Source organism: Harpia harpyja, chromosome 4 (genome assembly GCF_026419915.1).
Source record: "Harpia harpyja isolate bHarHar1 chromosome 4, bHarHar1 primary haplotype, whole genome shotgun sequence".
NCBI classification, from domain to species: Eukaryota; Metazoa; Chordata; class Aves; order Accipitriformes; family Accipitridae; genus Harpia; species Harpia harpyja.
Window position 1 is genome coordinate 84,758,674 of NC_068943.1, and position 17,970 is coordinate 84,776,643.

The window sequence follows — 17,970 nt, forward strand, 5'->3', positions numbered from 1 at the left end:
AGGAACATCAGTCAGACAAATCAGCAGGAGGGCCCTGGCACTGCTTGCTCCTTGGGCACCCGGACTGTGGGCAGACTGTAGTGTGGCACCAGCCACCAGGCCATGGAGAGGTGTTACTAAGACCTGAAGCCATGCTCCAGTCTGCTGACAATTTGCTTAGCCTAAAAGGAGCCTGGGGCAACAGACATCTGAGCCCCAGCGTCTGGCGTTGCTACCAGAGTCCTGAAACTTTCAGCAACCCTTTAATAACGGATTTTCAGAGCTATAGTCCTATACAGTAGGACTTTTCAAGCTACTTCACCAGGTTACGCTGACAGCAGTGGAACTAAGTTTCATTGCTTTGGAGGAACAGTGGTATATTCCACTTCCTTGTTCCCTCCGGCAGCCTGGCCTCTGGGTTCACATTTTTCTTTTATTTTGCAGTCCAGATTTATTTTTCAGTTCCAATTTTCACCTAATACATCGTCCACCCTGTGTTCCCCTCTTGAACCACTTAGTTATGAAGAAGATCCTTTGATGTGGTTTCAGTCTTCCTCTTGAAATCAATTCTGCTAGACCTCTGACTTCTGCCAGATTTCTGAACATCTCACTGAGTGCTTCCCTGCATCTTCTAGGAATCTAAATACCATTAATATCTGACACTTGGACTCTACCAGGCTTCCGTGTTCTGTCTGTGCAGTGACAAGCTCTCACTGCCTCACTCTGGTTTGGTGGATAAACACACGGAAAACACAGCGGTGGCCTCAGCTCTCATCTACACCGGAAAGTGAAACTAGGGTGTGAATTCACAGCATGCAAACAACTCTTCATAACACCTCTTCTGAGCTCTCCTCCTGCCTCTGAAAAGTCTCTTTGGGCGATGAGATTTTCGTCACTCTCACGGAGGGGCAGGAGCCCTTGCTCATGGGGCACAGGATTGTCCCTTCCAGATAGCACGTAGAGCAGCTGACCTGCTGAAAATCCTCCAGTGGTGCTCCGGGGCTAGGGCTTTTAGATGGATTGGGAGGGGCTGTAGGGAGTGAATTTGTGCTTAGATATAGGCTGTCATTCATTGTCGTGCTGGCTACTTGAAGCTCCTACAGACTTTTGGGGGAGTGGGAGGCAGAAAACGTCCCCCCTGGGTAGTGGTTTCTGGCTATTGCATGCGGTCTATCCAAAAATGTCAAAATGCTGCCAACTAGTAACGCTTTTGAACAGCCTGTTGGAAAGATGGCATTCATGGAGAGGGCCTGGGGCAGAGCAGGGTTTCTCGCCAGGGAAGGAGCAATGAGTCTCACCACTAAGTCTTGGCAGCCAGGGCTGCTCCCGTCTCTGTAGTCACACACCGCCAGACAAATTTAGGTGGCAGTTTCTACGCTCAGGATCTCTCCATGTAGCTGGTGCCTGGTTCTGGCGATCGAGGTTAGTGCGCAGCCGAACAGCAAGCAGCGTGCCTCTCCCCTCCCCCTGCAAATGCCTCTGGGGAGCCGTCCTGCCGCTCTCTGTTGCACTTGCAGTAAATCTGCAGGATTGCAAGCCACCCCAGCTGCCTTCTTCTGCCAGCTGCAGACATCATGATCACTTGTTGACATACACTCACACATGCTACGTGTTTTGGGCTGCAACATCTGGCTTGCTCTGGGTTTTGTAATCTAAGCCGTGGATGCCAAGGCCTCCCCGCACCCACCCTCTCCCGGTCAGGTGCTGGAGAGGGAGCACAGCAGGGCGAAGAGCTCACGATTGCAGACGCCACTGGAGGCAGGGAGACTTTCCAGGTTTCCCACTGTTATTTGAGCTCTCGGCATCTACCCAGGACCGGCCTGGAGCTGACAGATCCTGGGAACCTCTGCACTGTGCCTGGCTCAGGCAAATTCAGTCGCTGTGATGGGGTAGGGGTTTGTGGAGGAAGGTTGATGATTACCCCTGCTAATCAAAGCATGTCTCAGCGTGGATATTTGCGGTAAGAATCCCTGACCCTTTTAGCATCCCATGTCCTGACATGAGTGGGAATTTGCCAGTGACATCAGGGACTCAAAAATGTGGTCTTCAGTCCATTTGTGTTTCCAGCCCCCACCCATAGAGAACAGCAGTGCAGTGCTGCCTGGTCTCGAGGTCGAGGGAAGGGACGTGGTAAAGGTTGCGAGTGGCTCAGACTCAGAGGTACCATAGCTTGTGCAAGTGCTTTGGCCCAGAGCTCCTGACGGAGACTCGCCTGACCTCTACCTAGCGATCCAGTGTGGAAAGGCAGCTGGTGCTTACAGCCTGCCTGGGCGGCTGCTTCAGCACATCGCCCTGTGGTGCGTGGGCTGGAGGAGCTCCTGCTCTCGTCGCATTGTTCCTCATTTTGTGTTCTCCCTGCTTCCCCTCACCAGTAGTTTAATCCAGGGCAAAGCCGCTCTGTGTTTCCGACGCGGCACCAGCCTCCCCCACCCCTTCTGTATTTCATCAGTGGTTCCCTCTAGGAGCTCGTCCCGCCAATCAGGAGGCAAAGAGATGCTCTTCTGATTTCCCATAAATAAATTAATGAATGAAGAGCTTGGGTGCTGCACAGTGTCACAGAGAGGCCAGAAAACAGGTACAGCCCCTCGGGGGACAGCGAGTGCCGGGGGGAGGAGGTGCGTGCATGCCTGAGCTTGGGTGCCTGCGCAACTTCGTCTCACTTCTCCGGGCTCCTGGATTGAGGCAGGAGTTTCCCCATCAGACTGTCACCTCCAGCTGGGGCAGCAGGTTTATTCTGGTGACATTTTTTACTTGGTTGCTTTAAATAGACCTTCAAAATGTAGCTGCTGCCTCATTTTGAAAGAAAGCTCTCGCTTCCTCAGTGGTTCCCTATTTCTTTTTTCCTCTGCAGCATGCCCTCCCCCACACACCTGTTTGCAACACATGAAACATTGGTGTTTCTGCGCACACACACACGGATTTCCATGCTGGAGAAAAGCCGATGATCCAGAGATTGAGACCTCTGTTTATGCACAAGGCAAGCAGCAGGCATGCAGGTTCCTCCAGTCCTCCTCCCTCTAGGCAGCAGCCCTGAGCTGGAGAATCTCCTTCATTAGGGAGGCGATGGGACTGTAACCCTCATTACTGTTATTAATATTGGCATTATGGTAGCAGACCCCTCCCCTTCAGATCAAGGCCGTGTTGTGCTTGGCAGTCCACGTGTGTCTCCTGGAAGGCTCTGCTGCCACACAGAGCTTGCAGGCTCCACAGAGCAAAGTGGGAAAGAATAGAGGCACAGAGAGGGGAAGTGATTTAGTGTAGTTTGGTTTCCCTCTCTTTGCTCCTCTGCTGCAGTGCTTGGGTCCTTGCCCCAAATTCAGGCTCTTTGGAATGGCTGCTAGAGAAGGGTCCTTTGTGGTGAGGAGGGCTTGTGGTAGTACCATACAGATCTGTCTGCGCTGACCTGTTTGGCAAACAATATCTAGGATAGCAATTGGCAGGAGGTGGGAAAATCCTGCCCCCAAAATCTCTGGGAGTCTCTCAGGGAGGTCTGTGAGGTCAGATCAGCCCTACAGGTGAGCGTCTGTCCATTTACCACCTTCCCCTGAGCCAGCCCAGCCTCTCTTCCCCTCCGTCCCCCCCCTCCCCTTTAATTTTGCAATTAAGATTTATTTCCCAGCTCAGATTTCCCCCTTCCACCCTGCACTGATTCATTGCTTGCCCTGCACTCCCTTCCTGACACTCTGGATTTAGAACATGTCTTCTCGTGGTTTCTCCCTGCCCTACTGTGGCCTCGTGCACCTTGTGTGGAGCTCCAAGGAGGTGAATTTATGGGAGGAAAATTCAGGGGTTTGCGTTTCTGCTGAGACATGAGCCATCTCGTTCCTGTGACTTCGTGAGCAGGCTCAGGACTTCCCATAGCCCCCAGACACTGCTCTCCTTTCCCTCCCCAGGCAGATGTGGGAAGTCGGAAAGATTTTCATGCTCCCTCTGAGCTCATAAATCAAGAAGGCTTAATCTCCTACATCCAGGAGTCTGTGATGAGAAAATACAGATTCCCCCTCCTCTCCCCCCTAATTTCCACCACTCCCTTCCTCCTGTCTTTCATATTCCCGGCACATCTGGTGTGTGTTAGGCTGCCAGCTGTTGCATTGTGCAGAGTGATTAAACCATGTGGGAGGAATGGGGAAAGATTTTTATCTGGGCATTCATGAGTCTGCATTACAAGCCCTTTTTTCTTTAGCTCTGCCCAAGAAGAGGTCATCTGGAGTCAGGGATAGTGGAATGTAAGAAAGGTATTGTGCTTCTCTGTGTCTTCCTTGTATCTACTCAGTAAGAAATAAAAGGTGTTGGCACTAATGTACAGGTGTTATATTTTGGGTTGTAGCCATCACATTGGAGCTACCTCTATAATATTGATTGGTTGCAGTAATACCTTGCAAGAAGCGATCTTTGAACACTGCTAGTTTGTTTGGCTTTGAAGTGACTTGAAGGTGAAGGTTTCATATCCTAGCGTGGGTGCCCTGGGGGATCTGGGTTTCGGTTCATTCCACCCTCCCCCTGCTAAACTCCCACACTTCTCTCTCTCATGCCAAGCTCCTGGATTTCCTAGCATCTGGCCAGCCTCTTCACTCCCCTTGCTTCCCTGTCTCCTGCAGGCTTATATGGGGTTTGGATAGCATCTGTTGCTGCATGGTCAGATGCTGCTCTAACAATGTCACTGTGAAATATTTACTGCAGTAGATTTGGAAAGCCTTGGGCTGGCAGTGGAGCTGCTTCAGCGGATGCTTTAGGGAACCCAGGGAAACTCCTGTCACAGCACAAGGATGAGCAAGTTCCCCTAGGTGGAATGACCTTGCTGAGAATATCACACCTGAGAGATGCAGCTGAAATATATGTTTGAATCACAGCCAAATTCGGCTTTTATTTGCGCTGAATAACCCTCTGAGGTACTCCCTTCTGCTGACAATGCAGGGAATCTCTGATGTCTGTGCCCTGATTGTCAGTGCCCTGTTTAATTTCCTGCAGTTAGATGGGATGAGTGTAATCCCTAGGCGTATAAAGCCTGGTGTGACCGAGCAGCAATAGAGGGAGGTGTTGTTTTTCCTCTCGTGAGTAACATGACCTGACCATCACTTTGTGGGCAGAGGGGGCAATTACTTCTTTTAAGGGGAAATTGGTAAAAAGAGCCCCTGCTGTGGCCACATCTGGCCTGAGTGAGTCACCTTGTGTTTGCTGCTGCCAGGGCTCTACCAGCCACCATGAGGGGAGCAAAGAGACCTCGGAGGTCTGCAGGTCGGAGGTGAAAGGCAGGAAGTCCTCAAGCCATGGCAGCAGCCACAAGGGGAAAAAGACGGGAAGCGGGAAAAGCTCGGTTGGCTTCAGCTCAGCTTCGTCCAGTGGGACCTTCCAGCCTGCAGGTAAGAGGTGAAGGAGAAGCAAGAGAGGAGGGGAGAATGGGGATGTTTTGCTTAGCTCCTCTTTGATATCTCTGGATCTGTAAAGATACCCATTCACCAGCTAGTGCTGTGAAACTTTGCTGATGGCTATTTCTTTAACCCCTTAAAGAGAAAGGGAAAAGTCTTACTGCTACTAACTCCATGCACAGAGAGAAGAACTGCGTCAGATCAGCGTTACAGCTCCCCTTCTGTGCAGGCCTGCTGCACTGCAAGGAAAAACAGATCCAGATGTCTGAGTGGAGGGAGGAGGGAAGGGATACTGTGCACAGGCAATATGGGCAGCACCTGCCCTCTCCTCCATAGGTGGTACTGTCTGCAGCAGTGTTTTAAGGAGTACTAGTGGAGAGACCTGAGCCAAAACCTGATATCTAGGCTCCCTTGAGCTTTGAGTCAAAGCCTTGCAGGGCTCCCATCTGCTCTGACCTTGCTCAGTTCTTTTTCGAGCTGTTGTCATAATGGCTAGCATGTTTGGTCTCCTGGGACCCTAATCGGGGCTGGTGGGACAGTAGTGATGCAGAGCCTGGGGGAGCAGACACGTGCACGTTTGGGTGGGATGAAGCTGCCGGTATACACCTCTCATGCTTGCCAGAGAGCATCAAAGCAACGCCTGGGAGGTGACAGGGGTGGCCTTCAGCTTGGTAACTGGCCTGTGCCAGAGGACCTGTGTTGTGACCGTGCTCCTGTTGCCTTATGGGCTGAGTTACTGCCACCACGAGCCTTCCTATGTCTGCTTCCCCTCTGCTTCCCCCAGGTACCTCCTGCAGCAACTTGCAGTGCTCCCAGGACTTTGTGACATTCCCCAAGCTTGAGCAGGACGACGAGAAGTACCGGAAGCCTATCTCTTCCTCTTCTTCTTCCCACTGCTCCCCTCTGTATGAAGGCCAGAAGGGGGACATCTTTGAGCAGAAGGTGATCTTCTCAGGCTTTGGGTCCATCATGCGCTTTTCCACCTCCGCAGTGAGCCAGCAGAGAGGCCGTGATGCTTCCCCCGTGGACTATAAGGCCTCGAACCCTGTCAGCGGCCCTTCGGTGGGGACCAGTGGGACCAGTGGTAGCAGCAGCAGCCACAAGCGCATGCCATCCCTCAGCATGGAGGAGGGAGAGGTGCTGAAGGAAAAGAAGCACAAGGGTAGCAAGAAGAACAAGCATGGGCCTGGCAGGCCGAAAGGGGGCAAAAGCAAAGAGATTTTGGGTGCCCAGCTGGCTGGGTCCACGTCTACTTCCTCGTCACCCTTCTCCGGGGGCTCTCTTGTTAGCTCCAGCATCGGCAATTCTTCACGGTCCTTCAGTCACACAGGGAATCTGCCCAGCCTCAGCATGGAGTCCCCGCTGCTGGGTTCAGGTATGTTCCCCCTTAGGGCTCCAGGTGTGCACAGTTCCTCCCAGCCCTGCTGTCTTTTTCATCGCATTTGGCTGGTGTCTGGACCTGTCTGCACAGAGTCCAGTCCCTTTAATTCAGTCCCAGGAGCTATAAAAATCCACATCTGGGTCTCCCCTTTCCATCTTGGCCTTCATCCTAGAATGTCCTCCGGGTCAGCTTCTGTCGCTGGAGATGGGCTGCAGATCTGAGCTGGGGGGCATTTCAAACCCTTTTTGCTCAAGTGCTGGCAAACCTCAGCTAGCCAGAGAGTAATTTCCGAAGCGATAGAGAGGGAGATTCACAGGCCAAACGGGAACAACCACTATCTGACCCCAAATGAGGGACTCTCATAAGTGGTTCAAGTTTAACCCCTCTTTTAAAAGCAAAACCTCTCATCCTGGTCTTACCACATACATGTAGGGTTGGGAGACTGGCACACCATTAACTCTGCTGAGAGGCTTACAGCTGTTTCCAGCCTGAGTCCCCTTCCCTGGCCTGGCTGGGTTAAGGGCAGCCAGGACATGTGGCAGGAAAGGGTTAAGGCAGCAGGCAGAGGAGGGGCCTGCCGCTCAGGGCTGAGGTTTGACACTGTTCTGGCAGCAGAACTTGTCATCGGTCTATTGTGGGTTGTTTGCAGATGCTCCAATTTAGGTCAGATTGCAAGGGGGGGGGAGGTATAATTTTGTTGTGTGCGCCTGGGAGCCCTGGCCCATTTGCACTGCCTGAGAGAGGAGAGGAGCTGCAAGAATTGATGCAACTTCCATAATCATAACCTTAGGCCATTTTTTTTTGCCTCTCCCCTGGAACAACAAAGGGATGTTTCAAAGAGGAGGAGGCTGCCAGGCCTGGCTCTCCTGCCTGCTTGTTCTCCCATTCTTTTGCGGAGAGATGTTGGCAGGACTCTGAAGAACCCAGCTTTGGGCACTGCCTCTGCCACATGCCTGAGCCAAGGCGAAATCAGGCGGGTCCCCTCTCTCAGCAGCAGCTGTCTCCTCACCCTTTCTTCCTCATTTATCTGTTCGTGCCCCACCGTGGTCCCTCAGCATCGTGGAAGGGGACAGGTTAGCTTAGCAAGAGTGTGGTCCCTTGACTAGCACGGGCAGCAGAGTGGGACTCTCTGAGTCCATTACCCCCTTCTGCCACTGACATGTGCCTTCGGTGAGTCACTTTATGCTGTGATTTCTCTGTCAGATTGTATCGGAGTGTGAGGAGCAAACAAGAGGGGGGCAGGGGCAAGGCTGGAAAAGTTTGTGATACCTTTTGATAGAAGGATTGTGGGCTGTGACCACCGTTGCTGCATGCCAGGCCGTGAGATGCTGAAGTGCATGTTACACTTGGTCTTGTGCGTTGGTGCCACTCTCCCTTTCTCAGATCAAGCCCTGCAGAAAACCAGACGCTTCCAGGCCATCGGAGGGGAGCGTGGCTCTCTAACACGTCTCCTCCCCTTGCAGGGATCTACACCAGTAACAAGGACCCTATTTCCCACGGGGGCGGAGTGCTCCGAGCTGTGTGCAGTACACCCCTCTCTTCCAGCTTGCTGGCACACCAGGGTACATCGTCTCTCCCACAGCTCAACCGGTCTCCCTTTGCTAGCACCATCCCAGCTTCCTCCTCCTCGGTCTCCACCACGCAGGTAAGAACATCAGAACCAGGAAAGGGACTGTAGTGCAGGAAAGCGTTGGACAGAGCAGTCACTGGCAGAGCAGGGCCAGTTTGTGGGCACAGAGGAGTTGCTTATTCCACTTGGGAACAGCTACTCTTCCTTCAGTTTGGAGGGGATCTGCCAACTGCAGCTTCCCTTAGAGTCAGTAGAAAGATGTAGGCAGTTTTGCGTCACAGCCCATGCAGCCTGTTTCGGGGTGGGAGGAATTGCAACCTAAAAGGATGCATTGCTTTCCATTGACTGTAAGTGGAGCACGGACAGCGCTCAGGTAGCAGAGGCCTGGCTGTCGGCATGGGCTGCGTCCTGTGCGGCTCATCGCCTGCTGCTCGGCTGGATCCTGCCACCAGTGCCAGCCCTACTTTCACTCTGCAGCACAGATAACTTGGTGGGAGGGCTTACACGTCCCAGCTGGGTGGGCTGTGCGTGTGCTGGGAGACAGAGCCTTGTCCTTTGTCGGGAGCTCACTGTGAGAGGTGTTTTACAGGGAGGAGAGAGTTAGTTTTACAGCCTCAGTGTTAACATGGCTCATTCAGACCTCTTGGCTCTGAGATGGGGCTGGGAAGATTTCAACTGTCTAGCGAGACTTCCAAGGAGGTATTTTTAACACTCGCTCTCATGAGCAAGCTGGGTTCAAGAGTCAGGAAGAGATGGAACAATGAAGTTATTTTCCTCTTGCATTTTTGAGAAGTTATTTCTCTCTCCCTCCTTGTTTTGCCATGTAGGTGTTCTCACTGGCAGGTTCAACGTTTAGCCTCCCTTCCTCACATATTTTTGGAAGCCCCCTCACATCTGGGCTATCAATCAACCCACTCTTAAATCAGTCGGAAAGCAGCCGGGCAGGTACGTGAATCAGAAGGTATGTGAGTTTGGACTTCCAAAGGGGTCTCCCTGGAAGAGTCGAGACAACTGCATCCATAGTTCTCCAGCTGCCCTCCCTGCTTGCTCCCATCCTATGCGTGTGAGAGCCAGGGGCTAGGAGAGAGGGACAGTGGCTTTTTCCCCAAGGCAGGGGGTGCTTGTGTTTGCCTTAATGAAGTGCTGGCTTGCAGTTCTGTAAAAGCACATCTGCTGGTGTGTCCATTGGATAACGTGTGTCCCTGGACATGTGCTAGAAAAGTGCAAGAATGTTAAATCCCTCCCTGTAGAAATTTGTTGTCTTTTTACACACTAAAACTGTACAAGCCTAGTGAAAACTACTGTGAGCTTTTGCTTGCTCAAAATAAGTTAAAAGTTTTTGTTGGGGTTTTGTTTTCTGGGTTTCTTTTTAAATGAGAGAGATCTCTCACTCTTAATTTTCATCTGCCATTTCTGTTTTGAGTTACTTTCTGCCCTTCCCCTTTGGCTTTGTCATGAATGCAGCAAAATCCACCGTTTTCAGCTTCCAAACATGAACGTGCCAACACTGAATTACTTACAACTGCTCATTTTTTCCCACCAAGGCAAATTCATTTTTCTTGGAAAATTGCCTGGTTAATAAGCAGGAAACTTGAAGCATCGTCAGATTTCTTTTTTCCCAAAACAGAGTGGGCCTGATTTTTGGTTTGCACCAGTAGTTAAACAAAAGCACCCTCCTGATTTTCAAATGTTGCAGTTAGTGGTGCAACTGTCTCATGCTCCCCTAGCCCAGAAATGTTGGCAGCTCAGCATGCTGGATGCTGAACTCCTGGGAGGTAAAACTCTGCCCAGTGTCACACTGAGTGACAAGCACTTTAAAACACACAGTCCTCATTAGAGGTGGCTCTGAGCTCTCCGGATAATCTGACACCAGTGCGCCCTTATTTGCCTTAACAAGCGTGCATGCCTGCATGTAAAGCATGAATGAACACGTATGCTTACTTATGATCTTTGAGAGGCCACGGAAGGTGCCTGTCTGCCTCTCCATGTGTCACTGGCAGCGTTTTGTCTGTATGTCCCCGCCGGCAGCTTGCATCTGCTTGAGTGCAACAGGAAGGTGACTGTGCCGCTGACCCCAGTGGGAGTCAGGGCCATTGCATGGGAGCTGTGAGTCAGGAGTGATTCAGTCACCTGGAATGAAGGAAAGAATGGGATGATTCAAAGAGTTATTCTTCCCTCACGGCAATCAACAAGAGAGAGATGACCCACTGCCGCTTCCCCTTTGCTGTTATTTTGGCAAGGTGCTGACAGAAGAAGGAAGCTAGTGAGCTGTCAGGAATAGCCCTGTGGTTCAGGCACAACACGGAGGCTCAGCAGTCTGGGTTCTTTCTGTTCCAGCCCTGCGGCTACTAATGAATGAATCATGTAGGCAAAATCTAACATACAAAGTGCTCGAAAAAGCCTGATCCTTAGTTTCCATTTCCAAGATTGCTTTTTTGTTTGACTGGGATCTTATAAGCTTCAGGACGTGTTTTTTCCAGTTCCAGGCAGCCTTCAGAACAGCTCCTGGGTTTTGTCACGTTTAAGGTTTGTCCATCACTATCTCCTCCTGCTGGAGCTAGTGGCCCAGAGGGTGTTAAGTCAAATTCACTTTTTTTTTCCAGGGGGATTAATTAACATGCATTAAACCTCCTGTGTGGGGCCATTTTCACTTAGAAGTGTGGTGACTGCTTTAATCCCAAGTCGTTAACAGGATGGTTGTGAAGTTCTAAGTAATCCTGCCTTGTCTTTAATTCAGATTACCTTTCCTGAGAGTGTCTGTGCAGACAGATCCCATGGAGACATAGCTTTCATTGCAGTAATATTTGAGCTTTTCACAATTTTAATGTGATACAGGGAAATGGTGTTTCCCTGTCTTACAGATGGGGGAACTGAGAAACTGTTATCACTGATGCAGGTTGATACCAGGGTGCCTTTGGCAGTACAAAAAGTCTGATTCTTATCTTCCCACTCCCTTAGCTACTGTCTAGTTCTTCCTCCCACGGCTTGTCCTGGATCCTGCCTTATTATGATGACAGGCCAAATGTATTTATCTTCTCTAGTTGTCTTCAAGCCTCTTTTTTCATACTTGCTGCCTTGGAGAGTGCTGTCTCTGTGTGATAACTCAGTCATCTCCCTGTTCTGTAGACAACAGGGTGGTGTTGGCCAGAAGATAATTGAATATGGAGCCTGGTACTGTTTCAGAAAACCAGAATTGTATATATGCGCATAACCTCCCTGGGCTGCAAGCAAACAACATGACAGTAACAAGCAGGCAGTCAAAGCTTAGCTGAATGTTTATTTGGTTCCAAGTTAAAATGTTGTGGCAAAGCTGCACGTGGCGGGCTGTGGATATTTTTCAAAGGGTTTAGGTGGTCCTTGGATAGAAACAATAATGAGAAGCACTGCTGTGGTCTGACTGTTCCCAGCCTTCTGGTAGCTGGTCCTGGGTTGGAGAAATTAGGAAGTTCACGTGCCTTGTGGTGTCCCTGAAATCAAGGGGTCTCCACATGGTGCCTTATACTGGGAGACTACCGTTGACTGGCAACTGCTGGTCACCTCCAGAAAGCGGTGGCTTCTCCCCAGGAGGGTGGACCAGTTGTAATTGATGGGCAGGAAGATATTCCCATGGGGATGCAGGAGTGAGGATCCCACTCATACCTGTCCGTAAGAGCTGCTGAACAACAGCTGTGTTTGCTTGTTCTCAGCAGTAGAAAATACTGCCAGTAACTAATGCCCTGCTCAGGGCATTACACTGTAAATCACAGCGTTCCCTGCAGGAGACTTCCTGGATTCTTACACATCAGAAGTGTCTCTTATTGTGTGAAGAAGAGGAGGGGCAAGTCAGCCAGCTGGTGTAGGCTGTAGTCGCAACATCTGACACGTCCCAGAGTGAGGGGAACGTCCCAGAGTGAGGGGAACGTGTGTTTATGGGCTGGCAGGCTCTGGGGATGGAAAGCAAATGGCAGATAAATGTACTTTACTTCTTGATTACTCTTTGGATGGGAGATATCCTGCCCATGTGCACATGTACAGTGGCTTCGCCCCCAGCACTGCGGTGTCCCAGCTCCCTGGGACGAAAAGATGGCTATGGGGGTAGCTTCTGGACACTGAAGCACTTGTTTAAGCTCTTTAGAAGGGAGCTGAGCATCTGGAGACTTTGGAGGATGCCAGCTGGGTTTCGGGAAAGGATCCTGGAGGCAGAAGGGCTGCAGCGGCACTTGGGAGAGCTGAGTGGGGCTTTGCACAGGATTGATTCATCCTTGCAGGCTCAGCAAAGCCTCCCACCCCCCCGCAGCTTTACAGCTGAAGGAAAAGCTGCTTTCTGCCCATCCCTCGGGTTTCCAGGGCTGGGGAGGGAGCCGGGCTGGGGCAGGGACCGGCTCCCGCTCTGCTCCGCTCCCCGCAAGCTCCCCGCGGCTTCGGGCTTGCGGTCCCGGCGCAGGCAGCGCCCGGCAAATTTGGCCGCTGCCGTTGGAGGGGGGTCACGTCGGTGACCTTCCCAGGGTGACACACACACCCCCCCCACCCCCGGCGTGACACAGGGTGACACGCAATGACACGCAGCCCCTCCCACGGCGGGCGGAGCCGTTATGCAATGCCGGTGCCCTGCGCTGCTCGGTGCTCCCATCTAGCGGGGACCGGCGCTCGCCGCCCTCGGGTGACAAAACCCGGGCACCTGCGAGGGCTGGACGCTTATGAAGGCTGTGCCTCTCTGTCCTTCTCCCCACCCAGAGCCTGACCTGGAAGACTGCAGTTTTGGCTGCCGAGGGACGTCGCCCCAGGAGAGTCTCTCTTCCATGTGAGTGTCCTTCAGGAGTCCTCCCCTGTCGCCAGGCATCGGGGTGCCTCCGCATCCGCGTGGGCACGGCGGTACCCCGGGAAGCCGTGGGATGACACAGCAGGGAAAGGGAAGGAGACTGGGAGAAGTAGAGGCAGCTCCTTCCCTCCTCCTTGGGGCTGGGAGTGGGATGGGATGGGAGGAGGCAGGTTTGCTTTTCCAATGTGAGCCGGGGCTGACGGGGACGGAGGGCTCTGCCGAAGTGGAGCGGAGGAGACTGAGGCTGGGAGGGATGCAGCCGCTCCCAGTGTGAGGCAGAGGAGATGTGGGGAGAAGGGAGCAGCGGAGTGCAGGTGCAGACTGGGGAAGCATCACTGACATCTCCCCAACCCTTCCCCAGGTCCCCCATCAGCAGCCTGCCGACCCTCTTCGACCAGACAGTGTCCTGTAGCAGCAGCGGGCAGCTGGAGAATGTTCCCCAGGCTACCCCAAACATCGAGCAGCTCCTGGAGAAGCAGGGCAATGGGGAAGCCGGCGTAAACAGTGAGTCACTCAGGGCATGGGCTGTGGGAGGAGAGGTCCTTGTGCATGCTTGTGTGGGAGCCAGCTGGGATTTTGCCCACAGGCAAAGGAGCTGGGTGGGGGACAAAGCGCTAGTCTGTGCCATGGGGGAGTAGCTGGCAGTGGGTCTGTGATCTGGGGCCAGTCTCCTCCCCCAGTGTGGTCTAATTGTGGTACCTCCTGTGGATCCCCTTCTCCTCTTTCCTCTGTCTGCCGTTCTCTCCCCTGACCCTGGCCCCCGTCCCCCCTTCCGTTCCCTGCAGTTGTAGAAATGCTCAAAGCCCTGCACTCGCTGCAGAAGGAGAACCAGCGGCTCCAGGAGCAGATCATGACGCTGACGGCCAAGAAGGAGCGTTTGCAGCTCCTCAACGTCCAGCTCTCTGTCCCTTTCCCCGTGGTGACCAGCAGCAACGGCCCAGGCAGCCAGGCCCAGTACATCCTGCCTCCCAACGGTGAGGGGACCCGGTGGGATGCATCACCCTCTGCCCTTTCATAGCAGTGCCCTGGGGTGGGCAGGAGGGGGTCACAGTGGGGAGGATATGACCCATTTATCTCTCTGTAGCCACTGGCAGCATGCACTGTCCTTTGCTATCGCTGTGGCAACGTCAGGCTCCACCCCTGACTCTGCATCCTCACTTCTTTCCTCCGTACAGTCTGCAACGATTCCCTGAGCATCAGCAAGAGCCCCCCATGCAAGAACAGCTTTGGGATCGAGAACTCGCTCTCCACTTCCTCTGAGGTACACTGGCCACTGCATCTGCCAGTCAGCTGGGGAAGGGACTTGGGGAGGGAACAGAGCAGCGCAGTCCCAGTACTCTGGCGTGATAGCCAGCTCGCAAAGCCTTGTCGTCCAGGCCCAGAAGTCAGGTTTCTTTCTCTGGAGTGCCTGTTCTTCAGCTCATCTCAGTGCTGAGGGTCTGAGTAGAGTAGCTGAGGCTGGGAGCGTGAGGTGAGAATGCTTCTAGGTTATTCTGGCCGCACTTCTAGAGATCCAGCAAAGCATGTCTGAGTTCTGGGACCCCTCTGAGCATACACCTGCACTTGCACTCACAGCCCCCCTTCCCACCTCCCGCTTCTGCCCAAAGCACCCTTGGAGCTGAGCTGACCTTTCACAAGCTGCCCCAGTCCGATGCTCTTATGTCCGTTTCTCCCCCAGGACCCTCATTCAGGTTGCCCCAGCAGGAGCAGCTCTTCCCTGTCCTTCCACAGCACTCCTCCGCCCCTGCCCATGCTGCAGCAGAGTCCTGCCTCGCTACCCCTGCCCGGGGTGCAGCAGGTGAATGGCCTGGCCAGGGTGGCAGGCAGCGGGCTGGGGGGAGGCACCACTGCCAGCCACAGCCTCTCCACGGTGCCCATGGTGGACGGCCTGATGGGGACCCTGGCAGGAGGCCAGCAGATGCCCATCAACGGGATCCTGGGGAATCTGAACGGAGCTCAGGCCGCCCAGCCTCCGAGCGCGCTGACGCAGGCGAGCGGGCCTCCGACCTTGCAGCTCTCCACCAGCCTGAGCAGGTGAGGATGGGGAGCTCGCGGGGACAGCCCTGCCCTCTCCAGCAGAAGCTTAGCACGGGGAGGGAGGGAGGCCCTATGTATGCAGGACCAAGACGGGCTGCGCTCACATTCCCTGCCCTGCTCCCCTTGCAGCATGCCCAGCCTGAGTCCCCTGACAGAGCAGCAGCGGCACGTCTTGCACCAACACGAACAACAGCTCCAGCAGCTTCAGCAGCTCCTGACTTCCCAGCCGCTTAATCCGGTAAGTGTGCCTGCTGGCACCTTTTATCTGATGAGCTGTTTAATGGGAAAGCCTCGGAGCAGAGAGCAAAATTTAGGGCTTCCTCCTTCACATGAATCCCCTGCCCACAGGGCTGCAAGAGTCATGTGCCTTTTCCTTGGCTCTGGGCTGCTGTGGGTGGAGTGAGGAGAAAAGCTTTAGGCAGGAAGGTGCGGCACCTCCTGGAGGGAGGGAGATGGGGATTTGAACTTTTTTGTACAAAGGAAAAAATTTAATCTGGGTTTCCCACATCCTGAGGGTGTGAGAACATGGTAAGGCTAAGCCACCACAAAATCAGGCGTGCTGTTACCTCCTCCAGCCATCTTTGAATGCAAATCATGTCTGCTCCTGCTGCCAGAGCACACTGGTCTCTGGGCTTGCAGATGTGCTGAGGCCCACAGGAGAAGAGGAACTTGCTTGAGGACACTACTTGAGTTTAGAAAGAGATATGCACCAAACTGCTTAGTCCTGAGGCAGGTGAGCTGTGTCTGTGCACATTAACATGGTGAACTGGAGATGCCAGGGAGACTTGTAACGTGCAGGTGGCTGAGGACTTTGGGGTCAGAAAAAGGATCAGGCAGCTGTTCTGAGGATCTTGGCTCTTTGCCTGCATCCTCGCGGGTAAAACAGCAGCCCCATCCCAGGCTGTTGTGGGAATGGCTGCACGGATAGATGGTAAACAAGCCCCTGAGTGTGTAAGAACCGCATTCACTTGCCCTGCAGAAACCTGTGGTGTCCCCCTCCCCTGCGGTGGAGTTGCACGGGAGTGCTAACAGTTCCCATCAATGAAGCTGTGCTCATTTATATCTCCCATGAACTTGGCCCATTGCTTTGGATAGATTTCTGGGTCAGGCTATTTATAACCCAGGAAAAGCAAATTTCAAAGGGCTTCTCTTTACAGCAGCTGATGTCACCGTGTCATCAGCTGCATCCCTGTGGGTACGGGAACAATGTCAGCTCTCAGCCTGCCGCATTGGTCGATGGTTGCTATAGTGATTTCCGCAGTTTGGTTGGATTCGAGGGCGTCCCTCTGGGTGCAGGTGAGCTGTGGCCCTTGTCCCCCCGAGTCCGGCTCACCTACACTGACCCTGTGGGTCAGGGCCGAGCTGTGAAGTGGGATGGGCTGGGGAAGGAAATTAGCAGCCAATCTAGAAATTCAGGATAGTGAATGCCACAGACTTAAAATCCATGAGTTGATTGATTGGAAAGAGCTGAGTAGAATTGTGTGCCTGCAGGTGTCTTAGTGAGCGTTAGCTAATCCTACGCTTCGTGAAACAACAGGGTTGGAAAGGTCATAAGCACAGGCTGTTAATGAACACAAGACAGACTGTTCCTCTCTCTACCTATAGAGATGTGATCAAGGGGACTTTCTCCCTGTCCCCAGTAGCATTGCCTGGGATGGAGTGTGCCCATGTGTCTCCTGGCTCCTTTGTATTAGGTGTTGCCTCTTCCTGAGCCCTTTATCCCTCCTTTGACTTCTCTTCCTCACCTTTCCCTGCAGGAGCAGCAGGCCCTGGTGTTCCAGATGATGCAGCAAATCCAGCAGAAGAGGGAGCTGCAGCGGCTGCAGATGACAAGCTCGTCCCAGCTGTCCATGACCAGCCTCCTGGCAGCCACCTCTGCCCCCCTGCACTCCAGCACCAGCGCCCTGATGACCTCGGCCCCCCAGCCGCCCCCCAGCAGCAGCTCTCTCCTGGCCTCCCTCTCCCCCCAGCAGCTCAACCCTAGCAATGCCCTCATGGCCCCCCAGGCCACCCCACCGCTCAGCACTCCTGGGAACAGCCTCCTGGCTTCGGGGACAGGCATCCCACCCGTCCTTACAGCACAGACTAACCCGTTTCTCAACCTGCAGGCTGATGGCAACACCCCGAAAGGAACGGTGCGTATGCTGCTAGCACTACCCTAACCCCACTGAGCTCGTGGTGCTAGGCGCTGTACAGACCCGGGGAGAGACAGTCTGCGCTACGGTTAACTTGGGGGAGCAAGGGCACCGCTTAGGCAACAGAGCCAGAATGCTCCACTGGCTTTGCTGCATCCCTGAGTAGCCAGTGTCACGTCCTGATCCTACCTCCAAGGACTTCTGTAGGGCCCAGACAGGGTCGCGGGTAGGCACAGAGGCTCCCAAGGTGCCCTTCCGTGTGTGTGTGTGTGTGTGTGCAGACACACACCAGACCTGCTGCAGAAGCAAGGCAGAGACAGGCCGTAGATTTGTCTCCGTTAACCCTAGGACTTGGATGGGACAATGTGCCCCTGGCAGTGCTGGCCCTATTGGAGCCTCGTGATGAAATACGAAGGTGACTGCATGTTGAAACCCAGGGTTTAGAAGGAATCTTGCACCCAAGAGGAGAGGTTGTGAAGAGGTTTACAGCCTCTCTGTAAAGCAGCCTTGTACTGGAGCACCAGTGTCTAGGGACTGATGGTGTGATACTTTCATCTCTCCTCCATCCCTCCCCTGGCCTATACCTGTACCCAGAAGGTCCAGCCCTGGTTGGAGACATTTAGGAGCCAAAGGCCAGGGTTGAGGGGCCAGTTCGGCCTGAACTGGGCAGAGGGGAAACCTGGGGCTCCCGTGTCTCCGTTGAT

The 17,970-nt window shown here is 53.5% G+C and overlaps 1 protein-coding gene across 3 annotated transcripts in view; it reads left to right on the top strand.

Annotated features, from left to right (window-relative positions):
* Positions 1–17,970, top strand: part of MLLT6 (MLLT6, PHD finger containing) — a 64,022-nt gene that overhangs the window by 25,221 nt on the left and 20,831 nt on the right. For all 3 annotated transcript variants that reach the window (XR_008234844.1, XM_052785358.1, XM_052785359.1), the window contains exons 9-19: positions 5,165–5,339; positions 6,130–6,720; positions 8,190–8,371; positions 9,124–9,241; positions 13,010–13,076; positions 13,456–13,598; positions 13,880–14,068; positions 14,270–14,355; positions 14,773–15,128; positions 15,261–15,369; positions 16,889–17,266. Coding sequence is in view for 2 of the 3 variants with exons in the window: in XM_052785358.1 (XP_052641318.1) it covers positions 5,165–5,339; positions 6,130–6,720; positions 8,190–8,371; positions 9,124–9,241; positions 13,010–13,076; positions 13,456–13,598; positions 13,880–14,068; positions 14,270–14,355; positions 14,773–15,128; positions 15,261–15,369; positions 16,889–17,266 (2,394 nt within the window). In the remaining variant the exon portion in view is untranslated. The remainder of the gene's footprint in view (positions 1–5,164; positions 5,340–6,129; positions 6,721–8,189; positions 8,372–9,123; positions 9,242–13,009; positions 13,077–13,455; positions 13,599–13,879; positions 14,069–14,269; positions 14,356–14,772; positions 15,129–15,260; positions 15,370–16,888; positions 17,267–17,970) is intronic.